General features: G+C 62.3%; 3 protein-coding genes across 8 annotated transcripts in view; 1 reads left to right on the forward strand and 2 right to left on the reverse strand.

Moving 5' to 3' along the window:
- The first annotated feature begins 3,465 nt into the window (after nucleotides 1-3,465).
- Nucleotides 3,466-8,004, forward strand: LOC133272406 (rac GTPase-activating protein 1-like). Its single transcript, XM_061459569.1, has 16 exons — nucleotides 3,466-3,594; nucleotides 3,718-3,920; nucleotides 4,005-4,141; nucleotides 4,352-4,430; nucleotides 4,642-4,698; nucleotides 5,303-5,380; nucleotides 5,657-5,768; nucleotides 6,038-6,198; nucleotides 6,383-6,544; nucleotides 6,677-6,772; nucleotides 6,845-7,046; nucleotides 7,119-7,224; nucleotides 7,344-7,476; nucleotides 7,552-7,654; nucleotides 7,757-7,874; nucleotides 7,956-8,004. The coding sequence occupies exons 1-16, from the start codon at nucleotides 3,498-3,500 to the stop codon at nucleotides 8,002-8,004; spliced, it is 1,893 nt and encodes a 630-aa protein (XP_061315553.1). The 5' UTR covers nucleotides 3,466-3,497.
- Nucleotides 8,005-8,829: 825 nt separating this feature from the next.
- On the reverse strand, nucleotides 8,830-13,513 carry GMPPA (GDP-mannose pyrophosphorylase A). 2 transcript variants are annotated; one of them, XM_061459465.1, is made up of 12 exons: nucleotides 13,458-13,513; nucleotides 13,292-13,389; nucleotides 13,112-13,215; nucleotides 12,535-12,727; nucleotides 12,321-12,380; nucleotides 12,064-12,194; nucleotides 11,165-11,299; nucleotides 10,890-10,987; nucleotides 10,719-10,765; nucleotides 10,529-10,621; nucleotides 10,268-10,436; nucleotides 8,830-10,195 (listed from the first exon to the last, which is right to left on the reverse strand). In XM_061459465.1, the coding sequence occupies exons 1-12, from the start codon at nucleotides 13,498-13,500 to the stop codon at nucleotides 10,095-10,097; spliced, it is 1,272 nt and encodes a 423-aa protein (XP_061315449.1). In that variant the 5' UTR covers nucleotides 13,501-13,513; the 3' UTR covers nucleotides 8,830-10,094. The 2 variants fall into 2 exon arrangements, with proteins under 2 accessions (XP_061315449.1, XP_061315448.1); XM_061459464.1 differs by having other exon boundaries at nucleotides 11,165-11,314.
- A 589-nt stretch (nucleotides 13,514-14,102) lies between these two features.
- SPEG (striated muscle enriched protein kinase) overlaps nucleotides 14,103-22,211 on the reverse strand; it is a 38,784-nt gene continuing 30,675 nt past the window's right edge. For all 5 annotated transcript variants that reach the window (XM_061459467.1, XM_061459466.1, XM_061459469.1 and 2 more), the window contains 14 exons: nucleotides 21,988-22,030; nucleotides 21,833-21,901; nucleotides 19,543-21,706; nucleotides 19,291-19,440; nucleotides 19,104-19,220; nucleotides 18,854-19,021; nucleotides 18,467-18,589; nucleotides 18,107-18,271; nucleotides 17,225-17,915; nucleotides 16,894-17,133; nucleotides 16,597-16,820; nucleotides 16,056-16,131; nucleotides 15,649-15,798; nucleotides 14,103-15,355 (listed from right to left, as the gene is read on the reverse strand). In XM_061459467.1, coding sequence (XP_061315451.1) covers nucleotides 15,148-15,355; nucleotides 15,649-15,798; nucleotides 16,056-16,131; nucleotides 16,597-16,820; nucleotides 16,894-17,133; nucleotides 17,225-17,915; nucleotides 18,107-18,271; nucleotides 18,467-18,589; nucleotides 18,854-19,021; nucleotides 19,104-19,220; nucleotides 19,291-19,440; nucleotides 19,543-21,706; nucleotides 21,833-21,901; nucleotides 21,988-22,030 — 4,588 coding nt within the window. In that variant the 3' untranslated portion in view covers nucleotides 14,103-15,147. The remainder of the gene's footprint in view (nucleotides 15,356-15,648; nucleotides 15,799-16,055; nucleotides 16,132-16,596; nucleotides 16,821-16,893; nucleotides 17,134-17,224; nucleotides 17,916-18,106; nucleotides 18,272-18,466; nucleotides 18,590-18,853; nucleotides 19,022-19,103; nucleotides 19,221-19,290; nucleotides 19,441-19,542; nucleotides 21,707-21,832; nucleotides 21,902-21,987; nucleotides 22,031-22,211) is intronic.

Consider the following 22,211-nt stretch of genomic DNA (forward strand, 5'->3'; position numbering starts at 1 on the left):
AAACACCCGCGACAGTTGTTGTGCTCCTCGGTGCGAAGGCATCAGATGTCTGCATTAAAACAAAGCTCTCCACTTAATTACTCAGGCTGATAATTCAGCTCATGGAGGCAGTTCTGGCTGAGAGCAGAGGGCTGGATCACAGCTGGGACTGGAGAGCCTTAGAGTGTGCATTAATCCCATCTCTCCCAGCCCTGATTAACGGTGCTGGAAACCTGCCCACCCTCCTCATTCCCAGGGGAGGGGTCTGTCCAGGTACCCACTCGTTGCCCTGCCAGAGGTGCCCAGGCTGGTGCCTGAGGGGCTCTGCTGACCCCCTGCTGCACCAAAGCACCCTCTTCCCAGCATATTCAAGGTGGGGTCCAGGACACAGAGAACCATTACTTGGAGAGTGCTGTGCTGCCCTGGGAACACCCATCCACTGAGTCTGAAGCCCAGGGGAGCTGCACACAGAATGAGGAGGGCAGGCTCTCAGGGTCACCCTGTGTGGGGACCTGCTGCCAGGGGGCAGCTGGCAGGAGCTGGGGCCAGCCGCATGGCCAGGCTCAGAGCAGGACCAGGCAGATGACCAAAGGCTGTCTCCTGATCCTGCTGACCTGCATTTCTCCTTCCACAGACCAGCAAATGCCTCCTGCAAATTCACCATGTTCCCCTCAGTCAGCACCAGGGCCCAGGGTCCTTTCCTGGGGAACCCCTCACCATCAGGGTAGGCATGTGCCTCCAGCCTGTGAATGACCACCCTGCTCTGCCTGTCCCTCTGGAATGGAATGCTCACACAGGGCTGCTCCCTCAGACCCATCTCCCCTGCCCTCTCCCTTCACCTTGATTCCCCCAGCCCGGCCCCTACTCCCTTCCCTCTCCCCATCCCTCCTGACCCCAGTGCCTGGACATTCCTGGACCTGGGGCATCCCTCTCTCAGCAGAGCCCCCTTCCCTGGACAGCCTGAGGGCTGGCAGTGCTGCAGATCCGCCTGTGGGGTCCTGTCTGTCCAGGGAGGCTGATTTCCTCCAGCTCTGCTCCTGCCCTCTTTATCTCTCCTCCCCAGACTGCATGCCTTGCACCATGGCCAGGGTGAGCAGGAGCGATAGACCCCATCCTGCCCAGGCTGAGCATCCAGGCTGGTGCTGGACACACAGAGCAGCCATGATGGATACAGGCAGGCAGGGAGCTGTGGACAGCACCATCCCAGCAGGGATCCAAGGGTTAAACTGTCATGTATTCAGGGCCATACGCTGGCCAGGAATTACACTTTTATCGGCACACGGTGCTGCTGCCACTTGAATTGGGATTGGGAACTCTATTTCCAAGCTCACCCAAATTATTCTCGAAGAGATAAAGCTTGGTGCAGAGCAGCGCCGGTGCTTCATTAACATTCCCCAGCCCATTCAGCTTTAAACGAAGATTGCCTGCCTTGGAAAATGATAAAATTGAACATGTGAAGCAGGGCATTATGTTCCATCAGCCGATATTATTTCCCACGCAGGGGCCAAGCAGAGACACAAACAGCTATTTATGCAGCTCTTGGCCAAGCCAGGGTGGCTTGCAGGGTGGGGGGAGCAGGTGGAGGGGGGCATGGGGTGGGTGGTGAGTGTCCCTCTCACATCCCTGGGCATGCAAGGGGCTGCCTGCATCCTACCAGGGCTGCTCTGTCCTCCTGGAGACTCCCGGGCTTGTGCCCAGGGTGCAGGATGGGTCTGGGCACCACAGACCTGCTCTGTGCATCAGGAAGGGGCTCAGGGGCGTGAGGGGTCCCCCAGCCCCAGCTGGGGCATCTCCCCCTGCTGCCCTGCCCTGAGGTGTGCATATTCCTTGCTAGGGCTGAGCAAGTGGAGTGCTGGCTCCATGTGCAGGACAGGATCACACATCCTGGAGCTGGCAGGTGCTGGGGAGCACCCGCAGATGGGGAGCCTCTCTGGAGGCAGACAGCAGAGAGCTGAGTGGCAGCGAAGGGCTGAGTGTGCAGGCCCCCAGGGCTGTGATTGGATTTTCCTTGGCTATGCTGAGACTATTGATCCAGCTGTAATTAAAGTCTCTCCAAAACCTGACTCATATTCAAACTTGGAAGGAAGGAGCTTCTCTGAGAAAAACCCTTTGCTCTCCATGCCCTGGCACAGCATGGGGCTCAGTCATGCTGGGGTGCTGGCAGCAGTTCCCAGCTCTCTGCCAGGCACTGTCCCTAAGGGGGACCCTGCCTTGGGACTGCCTGGGTCAGCAGCACCCCATCAAGGCAGTGTCCCACAGTGTCCTGCAGCGACCCTGATGAGGTTCAGTCCTTGCGGGGTCCATGCTGCCTGGACCCTATAGCCCAGGATGAACACAGACTATTTGCTCACCAAGTGCCTCAGACGCATCCCTGAGATGTGGGGGTGCTCCCCCATTCTCCTCACTTGCCACTGTCTTGGGCCCTGTGTGGTACTGGCACGGGGAGAAGAGCCCGTTGAACCCATGGTGCACCAGAGAGGCACCGGGGTGCTGCGGGGGACCCATGGTGTGCAAAATCCTTTCTCCAGGTCAGAGGCAGTCAGGGAGGTGTGAAGGCAGGAGGGGGGCCTATGAGCGTTTTTAAGTGTGCGTGTGTGTGTGTGTGTGTGCGTGTGCGTGTGTGTGCAGGGGCTTGCAGGCCCTGCCCTGCCGCCAGCCCCGATGCTATTCCCGGTATTCGCAGCAGGTCGGGGCAGGCACCAAGGAGGGGGAGCTCCCGCAACCCCGCCTGGAGCCCCCGCCAGAACGCGGAGCCAGCAGGAGCTGGGGACTGCGCTGGGAGCTCCTGGGCCGGGAATGGCGGGGTGCGGAGCCCCCTGGCAGTGCCGGGCAGGGCCAGGGCGTTGAGGCAGGGAGGTGGCTCCATCTGCAGGACACGGTCCGGCCGGGAGCCCCAGTACTGGCGGTCCCCACCGCCACACGCAGCCGCTCTGTCTGCGGGGCACAGCGGCGGGGGACAGAGGACAAGGACACCGGCTCCTCCGGCTCTCGTGAAGCGGTGCCGGGAGCCAGCCCCCTCCCGCACCTCTGCCCGCCCCAGCGCGTCCCGCGCCCGATGCTCCCTGCACCCCTAGAGCACCCCTCACCCGTAGCGCTTGCATCCCTCAAGTGCTCTCTTCAGGTATCCCTACCCAGGTACCAGAGCAACCCACCCCCAAAAGCGACCCAACCCAGCACCCCCATTTTGCCTGCAGCCAGCACTGCCACCCCGTACCCCGGGGCACATCGCGCCCAGGGCTCCTGCAAAAGCACCCCTACACCGGGAGCCGTCGGGGCGGAGGTTCGGGTCCCAGTGGCGGATGGAGGCGGGGCAGGGACGGGCTCCACCCCGGCCCCCGGCCCCCGGCCCACATAGGCAGGCCAGGAGGGCCCCTTACTCTCGGAGCTTGCGCTTTACCCGCGACCACACAGCGGATCCCGGCGGCGAGTGTGGGGGTCAGAGCTCTGGGAGGATTCCCCCCGAAGCGGGGGCTGTTCTGCCTGGCTGCGGGTCTCTCTCCCAGTCCCAGGGCGGCGGGATGCTGCTGCAGCGTTGCGGGTGGCTCTTGGCCCGGCTCCTTGCCCGGCTGGAGAGGGTGCTGCCGTTGCTGGAGCTCAGCGGTAGCGTAGAGGAAGGTGGGTGCGTGTAGCCTCTCGGCCTTAGACGTTTCGGGACCTCTGGCTCTGCTGCGAGTGAGGGCTGGGAAAGCTGAGGGCTGGCGCCCCATCCCGGCTGGCCACCCGTTTTGTTGCCCCTAGACTACATCGAGATTGCTCGGCACTTCGAGGCAACGCGCCAGAGATGCTGCCGCCTGGAGCAGGACGGGCGTCGGGCCCGCGAGCAGCTGGCTCGTGTGGAGGCCGAGCGGGCAGCGCTGGAGGTGAAGCTCAAGCACGCCCGCAACCAGGTGGAAGTGGAGATGAAGAAGCGGTTCCGGGCAGAGGCTGAGCTGGAGAAGCAGGTTGGGGGATTGGGCGCAGGGGTACCCCGTGGGGCTGGCTGCAGGCACCCCAGCCTGTTCATCAGCGCCCCCTTTTGCTTGCAGGAGCGCAGACTTCAGCTGGTCATCGAGTTCCTGATGGGGGAGCCGGGGGGCAACAAAGTGCTGAGCGGGGAGCAGTGCTCTGTTCTCAGTGCCCTGGCTGGCTGGCGCCTCGGGGCCCCCCTGGCACCGGGCAGGAGGTGAGCAGGGCTAGTAGTCTTTACCCCAGCCTCTCGGGCATCCCTGGGCTTGGCTGTACTCCTCTCCCCTTCCCGTCTGCTGGGCTCTAGGGTGCTGGGGTTCTGCCGGGGCATCAGCCATGGGTTCCCAGGAGTGGCTGTATGAATAGGTGCTTGCTGGGGGACTGTGAGGGTTACCCTGGCCTGGCTGATCACCAGCTCACTCCGTAGGTCATCTGCAGTGGATGAATCATGCCAGTCCCTCTTGTCCCACTCAGATATCAGTTATGACCGTACTGAGGATGATGTGGTAAGGAATGACCCCCTGAAAGTCCTGGGGTTCAGCTTCTCCCCAGCAGTGAGCGGGTGATTTGCCCCACTCCTGTAGTGGGGCAGCCCCCTTGCATTGCCGTGGTTAGGGGTGGGCTGCCCCAGGTGGCTGTTGGAGCCACAGATGGATGTTGGATGGTTTTCTGGCCCTGTGCAGCCCTGCCAGCCCCAGCCTTCCCTCTGCCTTTCAGGATGTTGATATGACAACAGTGGTGAGGACCCTGAAGCGCAAATCCCAGGAGAGGCAGGTAGGAGGGAAATGCTAGGATGTGGCAGCCCTGGGGACTGGTGTTGAGGTAGGGACTGTGCCCCTCTATTAGTGAGGATCCCCTAGGTCTGCTCTGCTCTCTTGCACTGTGCCTGTGGGACCTGCTGCCAATGCGGCCCAGGCTGAGTTGCTGGCCCTGGGCCCTATGGGGTTAGGGCACCCAGATACTTCTCCATCCCAGCACAGGAGACTACAAGGAGCCTGGCAGGGGGTTTAATTTATTGATGCTGGGCTGGGAGCATTTGCTGGTTTCTCAGCAAACCTCCCGCAATCAATAGAAACTCCATTACCTTCCACTGTGGCCCAGCTGAGCTCCTCAATAATTCATTCTCATGTGCAGGCATCCTGCACCTCACTCTGCTCACACCTCTGCATTGCAGCCCTGGCCTGGCTTCCCCCAGCCCCAGGGCTGGTGCTGTCCCAGGCAGGAGGCCTAGTTCCCCATGGTGCCTGGTATGCGGCAGGCAATGCTGGGCAACATGGGAAGATCAGAACCTTTTTGGGGACTCAGACCAATTGGCTTGGGAGGGTGGAGGGCGGGCAGATTGCCTGCCTTCCCTTCACCCAGTCTTCTCTGTCCCCAGCGTGTGTCCCTGGCCCCTCAGGTTGGCCCTGTGGTGATGGTGAAGCGGCGCCGTTCTTCTGTGGCACCCCTCAATGCTGTGAGTAGGGATGCCAGTGTGACCTGGGCAGGGCTGGGGTATATGGGCTGCCCTGGTGCCAGAAAGCAATGCTGCAACCTTCAGTCTTGCAGGTCTGCAGGTGCTCAGCTGTCTCCTCTGGGTGCCTGTGCCCTTCACTGTGGTCGCAGTGGGGGCAGCATCCCTGGCTGTGCTGGACTGTGGGGATGGGAAGCAGGTGGAGCAGAGCTGATGGGGAGATGCTGGAGCACTGTGGGCTGCATCTGGGCATGTTCTCACTGACCCTCATCTCTGCAGGCGATTGTCCCCCCTGCTTCCGAGGTCCCACACCCTGCTGGCAGCCTCCCACCTGCAGTTCTGCTGCCACGCCGCCGGTCTCGCCAGGGACATCGTGCCTCCATACGTGCAGGTCATGGGAAGGGCTGAGGAGGGGACTTGGTGGTGGTATGGAACCAGCCTCAGGGTGCTGCTGTCACAAGGGAGGGAGGGGATCTGCTGGGGGATGCTTGTCCCCACCATGGGGGTACTGGGGTCCTCTGGACATGCCAAATGCAGCTGTCCCAGGGCAGCTGTGATCTGCAGGGATTCCTTGGGAGGTGGGACACCTCCCCACATCTCAGCTGGTAGTTGGGGCAGTTTGATCTTCAGGGTCTCCTCCACTGCATTCTCTCTCTGCAGAACCAATCACGGTGTGGGGCACCAGTGAGGATCCGGGCTGCCATGCTGCAGTGCAGGAGAGCCACACAGAGAGCAGCTCCACAGGGCAGCCAGCACCAGCCCCCTTCCTCTCACCTCCACCAGGCCTTCCACCCCTCCAGCACCAGTTCACTTCCAAAATGGTGTGTGTCCCAGCCTCCCTCCCTTCTCTTGGCTGCTATGGAGAAAGGAGCCAGGCAGTGGGAGCAGTTTTCCTCCACCCCACCTCTGCCTGCACATGGGCTGGATGGAGGCAGTGGGGGCTGGTTTGGGGGGATGAAGGAGTGGTACTGGGTTATCTGCCCTGACCCTGATCCCCCTCTCCAGGTGATCCGCCCTGAGACATGCGGTGTGTGCGGCTCCCGCATGCGCTTTGGGAAGGCTGCCATCAAGTGCCACCAGTGCCAGCTGCTGCTGCACCCCAAGTGCCAGGAGCAGTGCCCCAGCCCTTGTGTGCCCCGGCCTCGCCACCATGCTTGGCCCCGTGAGGTGAGGGGGGTACAGCAGTGCTGGGGGCTGCCCTGTCCCTGTGGGGCTGCCACGTGGTTGATACCGGGGCTCTGCCTGTCCTGGCTGTTGCTGGGTGGCCGATGCAGAGCAGGTCAATGTTGTCCTCTCCAGGGTGTGGTGGCAGATTTTGCCCCCACCACGCCGCCCCTGGTGCCAGCGCTGGTGGTACAGTGTGTGACCGAGGTGGAGACACGAGGCCTGATGGAGGTAGGGCCCAGTACGGTGGCGGGGGTGATGTTGTGGTCCCCACATGGCTGAGCCCCTCTCCCTGCACCCCAGACAGGGCTGTACCGTGTGCCAGGCACAGAGCAGCTGGTGCGGGAGTGGAAGCAGAAGCTGCTGCGAGCTGGGGGCATGCTGCCCGCTCTCAGCAGCGTGGCTGACATCCACGTGGTGTGCGGGGTGCTCAAGGACTTTCTACGGGGACTCAAGGAGCCGCTAGTCACCTTCAGCCTCCACCCTGACTTCCTGCAGGCTGCAGGTAAGCAGGGGTCCTGAGATGGGGGGAAAAGAGCTGTTCCTCTGCTAACACTGCGCCATGGTGCTACCACAGACATCCCAGATGATGCTGCCTGTAGCACAGCTCTGCGCCATGTGGTGAGCAAGCTGCCCCGTGCCAACAGGGACACCCTGGCCTTCCTCATGCTGCATCTGCTCAGGTGAGTGGCTCATCCTGCCATGGGATCTATCCCTGCATCCACGCTCAAGTAGGGAAGCTGGGCTGAGGGGCCCCTTGGTCAGGCAGCTCTGTCTGTCCCACCTCTGTCCCCTCTCACAGAGTGTCACGCAGCCCCGAGTGCAAGATGGATGTGCTCAATCTTTCCCGGGTGTTTGGCCCTACACTGGTGGGACACAGCTCGGCCAGCCCCACACCACTTGCCATACTGGAGGATGCACCGCGGCAGTGCAAGGTGAGAGGGGCCCTGAAGTGTGGGGTGTACCCCAGGTGTTGCCACTATCCTCATCCTCCATTCCTCTCTACCCAGGTGGTGGCCCGGCTCCTCTCGCTGCCACCCGACTTCTGGACAGGCTTTGTGGGGACAGAGCAGGAGAACTTGGTGCCAACATCAGCTTCAAGGGGTGAATACGGTGAGATGCAGCCCCCTCCCTGCCCTGTGGCTGCTGCTGAAGGGTGCTGGGTGCCTGCATCTGGGCTGAGGTGCAATAACCACCCCTTCTTTTGTCCTGCAGCGCCATTCTTCCACCCCGTCACCTCCCTGGAGCCCAAGCCAGACCAGCTGAGCCCCCCGGGCTCCGGCTGCTTCCCCAGCAGCCTGCGGAGCTGTGTGGGCATGGGAGCTCAGCCCTTGTGAGTGCTATGGGGATGGGTGTCTGGGGAGCAGGGGTGCAGGGCTTGCTGTGCACCACTGACTCATTTCTCCCCACGCAGGCAACGGCCGGCCCCAGATAAGGTGGGCAAGTTCTTTTCTCCCGTGTAGCCTCCTGCAGCAGAGGCTCCCAGGGGCATGGAGCTGGCACTGGAGGCGTGAAGCCTGCGGGACCAGGCAGCCCCTGCTTCCCTGTGTGGGAAGGGGAGAACATGGCTGGCTCTGCCTACCTGTAGTGGTGGGAAATTTTGGGTATGATTTGTATTAAATGTTTGCAACAAAACAAGCCTGGCTCCAGTTGCTGTTTACCCCTCCCTGCTGGTGCCAGGGTTTTGGGGGCCACTGGCATGATGGAGCCAGGCTGGACAGCAGAGAGCCGTACTGACAGCAAAGGGGAGCAGTGCTCCCCCCGATCCCTGCTTTTGCTGGGTGAGGAGGGCTGGCAGAGCCTCCTCTCCCTGCCCTGGAGCTCAGGATATGGGAGGCCCCAGATCTTAGCCTCAAGTAATCAGAGCTGCTGCTGCTCAGGGCAGGCCAACCTTAAAAGTGTTTCCAGACTTCCTGGCACCTCAGCTGAGGCCCCTTTAACTCCTTCCTCCCCTCCACCGCTGGAGCTGCAAAGCTCAGGCAGGGCTCGGATGCAGCTCTCTCCCTCCAAGAGGTGGAAGCTGGATGAGGCTGTAGTAGAGCAAGGGCCCAGGTAGGGCTTGTTCCCCAGACAACTGCACAAAGGGACAGCCCCTGCAAGGGGCACTTGGGCAAAAGGAGCATTACACAACAGGGCTGAGAGTTGCCTTGGGCAAACCTTTGCTCTAAAAGCCAGGCCTGATGTAGGATATGGAAAACTCATGTACAATCCTGAAAGCAAGTACTTTGGCTCAGTTTCCTACAGCCCACTGTTGTTCACCAATGGGCAAGAAAATTAGCACATTCAAGGCAGAGACAAAACTGAACGAATTTAATGTGCTTAAAGCCAGGGAACAGCTAATCTCCGCCCAGGACCACAGGAGAACTGGCACAGGAAGGCACAGAGCTGGGAGCAAGGATTTACTGCAAATCTGTCAAGCTGGGGTGGTACGGGATGGATGAGAATCTCTACTGCAGTACCTTGCTGAAGGCAAGAGGTGTGATGGGGGCACTCCGTGAAGTAAAGGGCTTTAGTACAGAGCTTCAAAACCAGAGCCAAAGATGGGGAGGTGTATAAAGGGCAGTGCTGGTTACCATTGACAGACTGTGCCTTCAAGAAAGGCTGGTTTGTTGAGACAGCAAGACAGTAGATCTCTGCACATATATGTAAGTTGATTGCTCTGCTGCCCTGTGGCTGGTGCAAGGGGAGTCATGCAGCAAGGCCCACAGGCTGTAACCATACTGGAGCAGAGGAGACTGTTGGCCCACCAAGGTGGCAGGTGCCTGCTACCATCACCCTGAACCTGCACACCTCTCAGTTTGATGGGAGCGGGCAGGGCTGGCAGCTCTCTCAGCTCATCCTGAGCCCTTGGGGGTGGAAGTGGTGCTGGGGAAGGGGTGCTTTTGCAGCTCCCTCCAGGGCCAGCAGCCTGCCAACCCAGCCCTCCTCCTGTGCCAGTGCCCTTAGGACAAGCCTAGTGCTGCTCTTGTTTTCCCAGAAGTAGGCAGGACCCCAGCTCAGGCTGTTGCAATCACATTGCTGAAATCAGGATCCTTACACCTGGCTCCAGCCCGCTGAGCTGCGTATACAGGACAGGAAGACTGAAAGCTCCCCAGCCTCAGAGATGGGCAAAGTCCTTCCAGGGACTTGCAGAGAGCAATTGATGTAGGATGAGGAGTGTCAAGACAGTGCTGGTAGTACCCTTTGGTGGAGAAACACCCAAAGTTAGGACCCAAGACACTGCAGGCAGCGATTCCTCACCAGCCTTAGCCCAGGGCTCCCTGCATAGGTACACAGCCTGGTGCGTAGGCTACGTGCTGTCCCTGAAGCCTTCACCCTGCTGGTCCCTGGGCTGCAAGAGAAGCAGCATGCAAGGTTGATGGTCACCAGCTTTAATGTCTGACTGGAGTAGGAGTCAGGCACTTGTAGGTCTCCTGGCCTGTACCTACCCCGCTGGGGGTGCTGGGAACCTCCCAGGAGGTGAAGCCTCAGCACAGGCTCTTGCTGTGGGGGAGACAGGGGGTGGGGGGCTGGCACTGCCCCCCCCCCCCCCCCCCCCCAGCAAGCCGCTGACTCACAGGATAATCTGGTTTTTGTAGCTGCGGCTCAGCTCCTTGTGAGGAAGGACGATGGAGTTAAGAATAACAACCTCAGCAGGGATGGTGACACTGCAGCCTGCAGATAGAGCGTGAGGGGTTAGCCCGAGGGAAGCCTCACTGTGTGGGGCTGGGTGCAGGTGGGACATACCCAGGATGGTGATGGATGGTGTGAGGCGCCCGTCCCGGAAAAGGGTCTCACTGTCGATCTTGGCATAGGGATCGTTTGGGTTGGGGTCACTGGGCGTTCCTTCAACCCGTGCCCAGCGCCCAATGGTGCTGTCCCAGCCCACGATGGTATTGAGGACACAGGTGTGGTCCTGGGTCACAGGGGAGGAGGATGAAGGGTGCTGCTGCCTCCCTGCAAGGGGAGGGGAATTGACACCTGCACCCTCAGGCAATCCCTACTTACATGGAGTGAGGCACCATGCAGGACTATGGATTCTCGCACGCGCACACCAGCTCCCACTGTCACCCCCTCCCCAATGGAGACATTGGGGCCCAGCTGTGAGGACAGAGGGAGGTAATGAGGTTGAGGACAATGGAGCCCTCAGCATCCCTGAGCATTGCCCTGTCACAGGGCCCCCCAGACCTGCACTCACCACTGCAGTGCTGTCGATGGAGGCCGTTGGGTGGATGTACACGTTCCCTGCAACACAAGGCAGCTGCATCAGGGAGGCAGGATTACCCACCTCTCAGATCAGGGGAGGTCCTGCCCATGGGTCCCACTGCCTCCCCAGGCAGCCCCCAAGGTGGCGGAGGATGTCAGATACCTCGGATGATAGGGCCTCCAGGTTTGTTCTGGGCCAGCCTCTCTGGGTGGCTTTTGCTGTACTGGTTCAGGTAAAGGCGGCTGGCATAAATAGCAGAGCTGGGGTAGGGAAAACATAAGATTGTTATTGCCTCTCCAGCACTAATCACAACAGGGGAGTGTCCAAATTCAGCACTTGCACCCACCCCCAGTTCCCTGCCTGGTCGCCCTCCTCTCCCATCCCTGAAACAGATCACTTGATGCTCCTGCTGCACCACCTCTAGCCACAGCCCTTACCCAGCTGACTTGATCTGGCTCCAGAAGCCATCAGTTTTGTAGACATACAGCTTGCCCCTCCCAGCCAGTGCTGTGAACACGTCCTGCTCTAGCCGGATCACTTCTGAACGCTGCCAGCCATTGGAGCTCTCCTCTCTGCAAGCAAGAGGCCTGTTAGACACCCACCCAGTCATAGCCTCAGCCAGGGACCCCAACAGGTACCCTCCCCAAATTCAAGGGCTTCGCTGATCCTAGCCTCCTACCTAGCCATGTACTTCTCCCCAGAGGTGCGGACAGCCCCAGCCATCAGGCTAGGCTTGTCCAGCCCCACTGAGCTCTAGAGCAGCAGAGGGACCAGGCTCTGACAGCTAAAATAAGCTCTGAGCCAGATGTTGATGGTGCAAGAGCCCCCACCCAGCCCAGGCAGGTGTTTGAGCAACGGATCCTGCCCCCGCTCCAGAGCCCTGCTCAGCTGGATTGTTGCTTGGGTGGTGGCAGAGAAGTCAGGTGACAATCTGGCTGGTGCAAGGAGCTGGATGGGGGAGCAGAGCATTCCCAGGTGAAAGGCTTGCTCTGCCCCTTGTCCAGAGCTGAATGAGGATGGGGTGGGACGCAAGGGAGGGAAAGGGGGAGTCTCAAGCTAGCCAGGAGGGGAGCAGAGGCAAAAGCAGCTTTGCAGAGCAGGCTGGAGGAGGGAGGAAAGCATGTGGTACTGCCAGGGACAATCCAGCCCTGAAAGCAGCCGGTGCAGACACAGAGGGAGACTTACCCACGGTAAGGATAGCTGGTGCAGGACCAGGAAACAAGTGAGTGATGGCAGAGGAGAAGAGAAGATAGAGAAAGAATGGAGGATGAGTGTGCTGCTGCAGCCCTGGGAAGCAGTGGGGTGGGAGGGACATGGGGCACAGAGAGGCACTCACAGCACTAGGTCTTGCTGGTTTCTCTGGAAGACCTCGCCAATGTGCTGGAAGACGGCAGGTGTGAACAGGTAGATGCCGCAGTTAATGATCTCACTGACAAACGTGCTGGGCTTCTCCACATAGTGCTGGACCTGCAGATGGGGGAAGAGAAGCGAGTCCCAGGGTGCAGCCCTCGTCCCTGGTGTCACTCCTCTGTGCACACTGGGAACATGCCTATGCAGGCAGTGCAGCACCTGCTGCCCAGGGCTCTCCAGTACCTCCTGAGTGTCTGCATTTGCCACGATACAGCCATAATTCAGTGCCTGCGTCCTGTTGGCCTGCAGAGTGAGGACATGTTAGCAGTGGCGGAGCAGCAGGCATGCAGAGCAGATGAGACCCACAGCTCACCCAGGCACCCATCCACCGCAGGAGCCGCTGGCTCCTAGACAAGCCAATGGCAAAGCTCCACTGCTCCCCAGCACTGCCACTCACTGTGGTACCCAGAATGACAAAGCTGTGCGCGTCCCCATGCTGCTGCCGGAACTCCAGCATCTCCTGCAAGGGGAACTCTGAGCACACGTCTGCGTTGAGGACAAAGAAGGCCTCAGCACCACCTGACAGGATCTGGTCTCGGAAGTGATAGATGCCACCACCCGTGCCCAGCGCCGCATACTCCTGGAGATACCTGCGAGCCAAGCAGGGAAAAGCAAGGGCTTATGGAAGCGGGTGTCTGGTGGCACAAACCAGCAGCAGGACAGGGAAGGGCTGTCAGGGGCTGGAGGGATATAATCTTGCTATGCAGTGATGGGGCTCATGTGGATGCTGGCACAGGGGAAGGAGACCAAAGGAGGGGAAGATGGCTTGGAACTGGGCTGGGGAGGCATCCTTGCAGCAAGAACCAGCCAGGGCAAGAAAATTTGGCAGAGCTAACATCAGAGTGGTAGTTATGCCCATCTGTGGGGGGACAGGGCCCACCTGTCCAGTGCCTGGGTGCTGGCTGGCATTTGCCAGCCTGGGGAGGCAGGTGTGCTGCCACGGGTATCCCGGGGGTGCAAGGGCTCCTGCCCACCTGATGGGGATCTTGAACTCCTGCTGTGCCGACACCAGAAAGCGGCTGAGGGCCTCGTGGGGCTGGTAAAAGCCCATCAGCAGGATCTCCTTCATGCCGGGCACCTGGGGAGGGCAGAGGTAACGGGCGGGACGGGTGCCCCCGGTCCCCCATTCCCCTCAGCCCCCATCCCCGCCGTACCTTGGCGCAGGCCTCAATTTGGTGCTGCACCATGGGCACGCCGGCCACCGGGAAGAGCGGCTTGGGCACCTCGAAGGACAGCGGCCGGAACCGGGTCCCTGCGGAGCACAGCGGGTTCGGCAGAGCCCGGCGGCGGCGGGGGACCCCGCGGGCCCCGCGCACTCACCTTTCTGCGGGCCCCCGATGAGGATCACCGCCTTCAGCGGCATCACGCCCGCCCGCTTCCGCACACGTGGCTGCCCAGACGTCAGCGCGCCGGGCTCTCTCCCCCTCGCTACGTCACCGCGCCGCGGGCCGTGCTTGCCGGAGCCGGGCCGCCAGGGGGCGCTCCAGTGGCGAGAGAACCGGGGCGGGCCCCCCGAAGGCGGAAGTGGGGACCGGTGGAGGAGGACACGGGATACGGGACCCGGCCGGTCTGTAACCGGAGCAGCCACCGCGGCCGCCCGGCCTCATATGGGCAGCGTGTATTTATAGCCGGGTACCGCTCGCCTGCACCGGCTGAGTCCCGGCCTGAGACCGCCCCGGTGCCGCCGCCGTGCGCTCCTGCACCCGGTATTTTCACTCCATGAGCGGCCTCCCACTCTGCCGGGCGCCACTTGGATGACCTCCTGGCTGTACGTCCCTGGATTTTGGTATAGGGTCCTCCCGAGAGTGCTCTGCTCGCGCCCCCCCCCCCAAGTGAGGCACGGAGACGTGACCGGCTGCTCACGGTCTTTATTGCTGCTCTGGCGCGTCGCTTGCTCCAAACCACGCAGACGTCGGCAAGTCCGGAGAAGGGGATAGGGATAGGGAAAGGGATGGGGATGGCGATGGCGAGGGGGATGGAGATGGGGTTGGGCAGGCGCCTTCTCCCGGAAGTCAATAAATAAAGCCCTATTGCTACAGCAGCATCTGGAAGGTGGGTGCCCAGCCGCTGCCCTGTCCCCAGCCCAGGGCACCCCAGAGCATCCTGCTGCCAGCCGGGGAAGGGGCACGGGGCTGTGCAATGGCACCGGGGTTTGGGGTGAGGGTTGGTGGTGGAGATGTGTGAGGAGGCCTGGGGGGGTGGGCTGGTGGTGGGGCATAGGGCAAGGGCCAGAACCAGGCACGCAGAGCACGAGCAGCCTGGGCCTGAGAAGGCGCAGGGGGTGTGCATGGCACGTGGTGTCCCCCTGCAAAGAGGGGTGCCAACCAGACACCCTGCCCCAATACAGGGTGCAACCGACAGCCCCAGGGAAGGCACCGGCGTCGGTCCTGGGGCCACAAACCCGCTTCCAGGACCGGGGCTGGGAGGAGTGGAAGGCGGGGTCTGGCAGCCCCAGCTCCCAGCCATGAGGAGTGGGGCTGTGCCGGCTGGTGAGATCCAGGGCAGCAGGTGTGAGCAGGCCCCTCGCTGCAGGAACCACTGGAGCAGCCTCAGTCCTTGGGCACTGGCGTGCAAACCGGGGGGAGCACAGGGACCCCCACACCGTGGCCAGGGGCAGCTGCAGACTGCGGCTTAAGGCACACGGCTGGCAGGACCCGTGTGGCCAGGGCTGGCTGGCATGCTGGCGTCTCTCCTGCTCCTGCCTGGGGCTTTCCTTCCCTTCCTGTCCTCATCTCCTTCTTCCAACCCTCTGCAACATTCTCTGTTCCTCACACCAAGGCTTCCCGCCGCCCGCCCTCTGCCAGACCCCACTGCCGGGCTGGCTGGGGCAGCACTTCCCCTTTCACTCGGCACCATCAAAATTATGCTGGCCACCACCATCCTTGGTGGCAGCGTGAGGTCCATGGGCTCATCCCAGCACGTCCTGGCTCCTCCTCAGCCGCCCTGTCCCATGGCCCCTGGAATGTTACTCTGGCTCCTCGGCCCCTCACGGCCGTGGCCGAGGCTCTAGCTACTGTGGCCCCGGTGGCTGGCCGCCCTGGTAGGAGCGGAGTAAGACCTTGTGCTTGGTGACAGCTTCACTGCGGCGCCGCTGGTGCTCCACCAGGAACTCCTTGAGACGGTTGGTGGTGAAGGTCAGGGTCTGGCGGCGCAGCTTCATCAGGTAGGCATCCTGGAGCCACGTGTTGACAAAGCAGTCCTTCACCGTGGGACGGCTCCTGGGGCAGGGGCAGCTCAGTGTCACGGGTAGCAGGGTGCCTGCTGCCAGTGCACCCCCGAAACCCAGCCACCACCCTGCCCTGCAAGACCCAGGGGGTCCCAGCCCTCTCCAGGAGCAGGGGTGGATCCCAGGGCCCTGGGCTCAGGAGACCACAGCCCTCACCCAGAAGCACAGATGAACCCTAGGTGGACATTGATGATGCTCCATCTGGGAGCAGGGAGCTGCCCACCTGGCCCAGTTGCAGGCACCATCCAGAGGCCCAAGTCCTCCCTGGCTGGGCCAGGCACTTACCAGGGGTGGACAGCAAGGACCTTGCGGATGAAGAGGGCAGCACTCTGTGAGACGTTGGGGTACAGCTTGAAGGCATCAAAGCGCCCCGCCAGGATGCGGTTCTCTGTCTCAATGGGGTCCAATTCAAAGAACGGTGACCGCCCACTGAGCCTGTCAGGATGGAGGGGATGGTACAAGATGGGGGCAGTGGTGGGAGGGCACCTGCCCCCCATCCCTGGTTTGGGACAGCCACAACTGTCCAGGTCATCTCAATCCCCATGTCTAGCTGGGAAAGGTCTGCAGGGCTATAGCATCCCCCAGCCCACTATCATCCAGGTGTTCCCTGTGGCACTGAGCCCTGTGCAGGGCTGATGACACCTCAGGGTACTCATCCGCCCCCCCCCCCCCCCCCGAGCCCCTTCTCTTACATGATGTAGGTGAGGACACCAACGCCCCAGACATCTGCTGCAGAGCCCACTGGATCTCCCTTCACCACCTCTGGCGCTGCAGGTAGAAGAGCAGTTCTGTCATATGCACCAAGGGGTCCAGCCCCAGCACCTGCAGCACCTCCAGAACCCACAGTATCCTCAGCACCCAGAGCACTCACAGTATCTCCAGCACCCACAGCATCCCCAGTATCCACAGAACCCATAGCATCCACAGCACCCACAGCACCCCACCACTGCACCCCCCTGCACCCCTCCCTCACACCCTAACACCCTGACAGAGCCTAGCACCTGCAAGGATTCCCCAGCTGACCCCCAGCACACAAACTCTCCCACCAAGCCCAGCAACCCTCAGAAACCCTCAGCAGACATCCCCAGCACCGCAACAAGCTCATGCTCCCCCAAGGATACCTCAGCTCCTCCCCATTCCCAAGCACCCTAGTGCACAGGCACACTTGGGCACCAGCATGCCCATATCTGCCCGATCCCTCTCCCCATGCACCACACCCGGTGCCCCACTCACACATGTACTCCAGGGTGCCAACACGCCGCCCCAGCTGCCGTAGCACGAGGGGGTTGTAGGTCTGGGCACTGCCAAAATCGATGATTTTGAGCGAATTCATGCCTGAGATGAGGATGTTGTCTGGCTTGATGTCGAGGTGCACGATGCGGCGGCTGTGCAGGTACTCGAGGCCCTGCAGCAGCTGTAGCACGTAGCTCACCACATCATCCTCTGAGTAGCGAAACCTGGGGTGGGGATGGCAAGTGGCATCAGCCCCGTGCTGGCACCCATCCCCCATGGCCCTGCACCCACCCATACCTGTCCACGATACTGTAGAGGATCTCCTTGCCAGCACAGTTCTCACAGATGAGCACAAGGTAGCGGGGAGTGATGTATGCCTCGTGCAGGGCCATGATGCGCTCGTGGTGCAGTGCCTTAAGGATCTCGTACTCCTGCAGCACGCTCTGCTTCCGCTCTGCCTCATAGGGCACAATCTTGGCCATGAAGAGCTTGCCCGTGGCATTCTCCTTGCACAGCCGGATCACACCGAAACGGCCCCTGTGGCACAGGGTGGCACTCAGCATCCCTGGTGAAAGGTGCTGGTGGGGGGGACACCCCTGGCAGAGCATCCCATCCCACTGCTCCTCACCTCGCCTTCTCGTCCAAGAACGTGTATGGCTTCTGGGGGACACCCTGCCGCAACACAGTGCTGTCTTTTGCCCCTGGGACCCCACCCTCAGCTGGAGGCTCCTTGGAGGCTGGAGGCTCCTTGGAGGATGGGGGGGTGGGGGTGGTCTCCTGCGTAGGGGGTGATGTGGGGGGCATGGAGACAAAGGAGGTGACCATGTAGGGGGGCATCTTCCGTGTGGGCACAGCATTGGGGGTGGGAGACACGGTGGGGGCTGAGCTGGGGGTGGTCGACACCGGGGAAGTGGGAGATAACTTTGAAGGAGATGGAGCCTTGGGTGTTGGGGATGTGTCCGTGGGGGGTGTGGGGGAGCCCTGGGTGGGGGTCTCTGTGTGGGGTGAGGTGACAGTCCGAGGGGGGGTGAACATCAGCTCAGGGGGCACACAGACAGTGATGTTGGGTGGGAGCTCAGGGTCTGGCTGTGGCCCCTCTTCACGGGGTGCAGGGGGCTGGAGGACCACTGGGGGGGCACCCTCCTGCTCTGCCCCATCTGCCTTCTGCACCGCTCCCTTGTGCTTGCGGGGCGGTGTGGTGGGAGGGGGCCGCACAGCTGGCAGCTCCAGCTGCCCCATGGGTGTCTGGGTCGATCTGCTGGAAGCCACCTTCTCGGGGATGGGGACAGCAATGTCCTTAGCTGGGGCAGCTTGGGCGTCTGTGGGGAGCAAAGGGAGGAATGAGCCAGTTGGGCATAAGCCAGGAGCGGGGTGCAAGTGGTGCCTTGTTCCCCAAAGCCCTAGGGGGAAGATCCCCCAGGACTCAAGGACCCCCAGAGCACCTCAGAGGCTGCAGCCCCACAGCCACCCCCATGGCAGCCTCACAAGTTGCTGGAAGGGGCTTGCTCACCTTCTGCCTCAAGGTGCACCTTCGCTGATAGGGTGCTGTAGGGCCCCTGCCCAGCCTTGTTGACACAGGCCACTCGGAACCTGGCGGTTCTCCCGGGGGGCAGCTCTGTCACATTGAAGTAGCAGTCGATGATGCCAGTGCTGATGATCTTCCACTCGTGCTCTCCTGTGGGCACAGGGGCACGGTGAGCTGAGGATAGACCAGGGGCAGCCCCCCTGCCCCCCCCACTCCTGCCCCAGGGCCCCACCAATACCCAGGGAACAGAAAGGACATTGGGCACTTTTGTCCTGGCTTGGTGTACTGATGTGAGCCCATTTTCCAGCTGCAGCTTCCAAGGGGATGGGAGACAGCCCCACGTACCATCCAGCCTGCGCTCCAGTGTGTAGGTGCAGGGGGCTTTGCTCTCTGCAGGCTTCCACAGCACCAGCACAGTGTTCTTGTATTTCTGGGGGATCTCCGGGGTGCCCGGCCGCCCAGGGAGCCCTGCAAGGGGATACACAGGGTGGGCTGGGTACCCGGCCAGGGGCAGGGCAGAGCTGCTGCAGTGCAAGGTCAGCGCAACACGTGAGCTCAGAGGTGCGCAAAACCAGCCTGTCCCAGCTCAACAGTCCCAGTCACTTGCAGACATGAAGAGCGGAGTTCGTGACCTGCTCTGACCATTCCCCAGCCCCCAGGGTGCACGCTCAGCATATGCCCTCTCCCCATGGGCCAGTACCTCTGTTCCAGAGGTCCCTCCCTCCTCCTTACGTGCCACAGCCAGGGTGCAGGAACTGATGGCTGTGCCCAGGGTGTTGGCAGCTGCACACTCATACAGCCCTGCATCCTTCCTGGAGACTTTGGCGATGGTGAGCATCTGCCTGCCATCCTTGCAGGAGACGACGTTCAGCATGTTGTCTGGCTGCAAGGACCTCTTGTCTGTGGAGGAGAAGCAAAGGAGAGGGATGCTGGAGTGTCTGACCGGCACCCACCCACTGAGGCAGCACAGGCAGCCCCTCACCTTTCATCCAGAGGATCCTGGGGGTAGGGCTGCCTGCTGGCAGGCAGCAGAGGGTCAGCGCCTCACCCTCCAGCAGCACCTGGTCCTTCAGCTTGATGTGGAAAATGGGTGGGAAATCTGGAAAGCAGAAGGGGGTCAGGCCGGGGCAGCAATGCGCACCTGCCACCCATCCTGGGGCTGCACCTACCAGAGTCGCTGGGCACGTGCAGCCGGCCGGCGGCAGGTCCCTCCTCCCGCAGCAGGCTGGAGGGGATGCTGGGCTGTGAGGACACCTTCTCCTTGCTCCGTGAGAGGCCCCAGCGCTCCCAGCGGGACCGCTTCTGGCTCTCACCCCCACCTGTGAGCACCCAGGGTCCTGAGAGAGTGGCCAAACTGCGGCAGCTGTGGCCGGAATGGCTGGGCTATGGGGTGCCATTGCGACATCCTCCTTGCCACTCACCTTTGGCAGAGCTGGTGCTGCCTTCCGAGCGCAGGGACTCAGAGGAGGGTGCAGGTGCTGGGGCAGGGCCCGGCCGCAGGCTTTCCCCCTCAGAGCTTGTGCGGCGGAGCTCAGGGGGCCCCTCGCCCTCCTGCCGCTCATCCGACACACTGCGCAGCCGCGCGGAGACCCGCTCCACTGTGGCACTGATCTTCCTCCGCACGGCCACCACTGGTGACTCACTCTCCCCACCACCCCCTGGCTCTGACTTGACACTCTCTGAGTCCCTCCGCTCCTTGGAGCTGCCCAAGGCCAGGTTCCAGGACAAGCGGCGCCTGCTGAATGGGGTCTCGCTGCCTCCATCCTCCCCTCTGCTCTTCTTCCTCTCTGCAGGTGGGGTCCGCTTGAGGAGGACAGACATCCTCCGGATGAAGCCCCTATCCTTCTCCACCTCGTGCAGGTCCTGCACCGACTTGGACTTGGCCACCAGCCCAGAGGGCCGGTCCCTGCGCATCTCCAGGGGCACGCCGGCTGGCATGGGGCGGTAGATGCCATCATCTGGGGGGCCAGCCAGGTGCCGGTCCTCAGACCGGGAGCGGGTGAGGAGCTTCAGCCCCCTGCTGAGCGATGACTCCCGGCCCCGCTTGAACTTGGCCTCAAAGACCTCCTCCGAGTCGATGTCCTGGATGAGCAGGGAGCTGGAGGAGCCAGAAGGCTTCACCTCCCTCCCTGATTCTGGTGCTGGTGCTGGTGTTGGCACGGAGTGTTCAGTAGGGGTGGCCAGAGGGGGCTGGGAGGCTTGCTCTGTGGCTGGCTCCCTACCTTGTGTGGCTCCCATAGCTTGCATGACCTTGGCGTAGGAAGATGTTTGGGGGCCTTGGGTGCCTGGGGCCGCGGGCAGTGATGGAGAGGGTGTTCCTGTCCTGGCAGCTCCCTCCCCGCTGGCTCCAGCACCCTTGGTGGGTGTCTTCTGCTCTTGACCCCTAGCCATAGGCTTCTTCCCTGTGGTGGTGGCAGTGGCACTGGTCCCGGGCTGGCTGCGCTCCTCAGGGATCTGCCTCCTCCCCAAGGCAGCCTTGGCAGTGGGGGCCTGGGGGACGGCCACCTCTACTGCAGCAGGTGTTGGTGGGCCAGGGGCATCCAGTGGCACTGAGGGCCGGGCATCAGAGAGAGCTGAGAGCGAGGGGGACTCCTTGAGCCGCTGGGCCTCCAGGTGTGCCACCGGGATCTCCAGGGGTGCGCCGGAGCGGCGGTGCCGGACGACAGGCTCGGCATCCCCGTGGCTGAAGGAGCTGCTCTTCTGCAGCCGGCGCTCAGTGAGGAGGAGGCGCGGCGAGGTGGCCTCGCTGGACGCTGCCCGCACCAGCCGTGGCACCGCTGGTGCCGGCGGCTCCAACCGGGTCGGCCTCGGGACCTTCTTGCCAGGGCCGACCCCCAGGCTCTCCAGGAGGGGGCCCCGCAGGCCGCTGACCTTGCCGTCCCCGGGGCCGCTCCGCAGCAGCCGCTGGCGCATCAGCTCCAGGCGCTGGGCATGATCGTCCTCCCCAAAGGTCCCCTTTCGCCGCGGCAGCTCCATGGAGGCCGCCTTGGCCAGGGGCCGGCGCGGCTCCCGGCCTGCCTCGGCCCTCTCCGTGGTCCCCGGCAGCAGGGCGCTGTCAGCCGAGCCGCCCCTCTTCAGCTCTCCCCGCCGGGTGCTCCCCGGGGACTCCAGGCTGGAGCCCTTCCTCATGGCTTTGCGGGGGTACTCTGGCCGCTTCTGGGCTTCGGGGGCTTCTTCGTCAGAGGAGCCAGGTGCCTCCGCTTCTGCGCTTGGCCGCCGTGGCACAGTGCCCCTTGGTCGCTTCCCCAGGCCCACTGCAGGCTTCCCCGTGCCCTGGCTCTGCCACTCCATTGCAGAGATGTCCCCCGGCACGACCCCCTCCTGCCATGTCCCCTCAGATGTCCCGATGGCCTCATCGTCCGTGGGGATCTCATTGAGCGACATGCGGGAGCCAGAGAACTCCACCTGGTGTGGCATGGGGATGAAGGGCAGCTCATCCAGGTCATCCGAGTCTGAGGAGGATGACAGTGCTGGTGACTCTTTGAGGTGCCGGGGCACAGCGATGGAGAGGTGGTTGGACGTGTCCTCCAGCAGCTCCGGGATAGGCCGCAGCACCATGTTGCACTTGTAGCTGATCTGCGAGCGCTTCAGTGGAGAGAGCTGGATCAGGCCCAGGCAGGTGGCATGGCATCATCTTACCCAGTGCACATCACCCCTTCCTGCCCAGCACACAGCCCTGCCTGACCCCTCCCTCCCTTGCTCCTCCTTCACCTGCCATTTCCTGCGTGAGAGGAAGAGCTTCAGGTGATCGGTGCTGATGACCTTCCCCTTGGCCAGCGTCTGTGGGGCGAAGGGACAGCGGTGTCCCACAGAGCCTGCAGCAGGCCCTGGGGAACCTCGCTGGGTCCCTGCCTGCCCAGGCTCACCTTGAACCAGGGATGCTCCAGGGTCTGCTCCGCATTGGGCCTCCTGTGGACCGACACCACTGGGTGAGGACTCACCTTGATGGAGGGCTTTGGCCAGCCAGGGGAAGAGCAGCAGGGTCTGGCTGCCCAGGCTGCATGCCATCAAGGGCTGTGCAGCCAGCCTGCCCTCAGGTCCCCTGATGCACAGGGGTCCTAGAGGGGCCAGGCCCTGGGACCCTGCATTA

The sequence above is a fragment of the Pezoporus flaviventris genome, unplaced genomic scaffold, assembly GCF_033815535.1.
Source record: "Pezoporus flaviventris isolate CSIRO_AGI_PZ_B2104156 unplaced genomic scaffold, CSIRO_AGI_Pfla_v1 ptg000029l, whole genome shotgun sequence".
Lineage (NCBI taxonomy): Eukaryota > Metazoa > Chordata > Aves > Psittaciformes > Psittacidae > Pezoporus > Pezoporus flaviventris.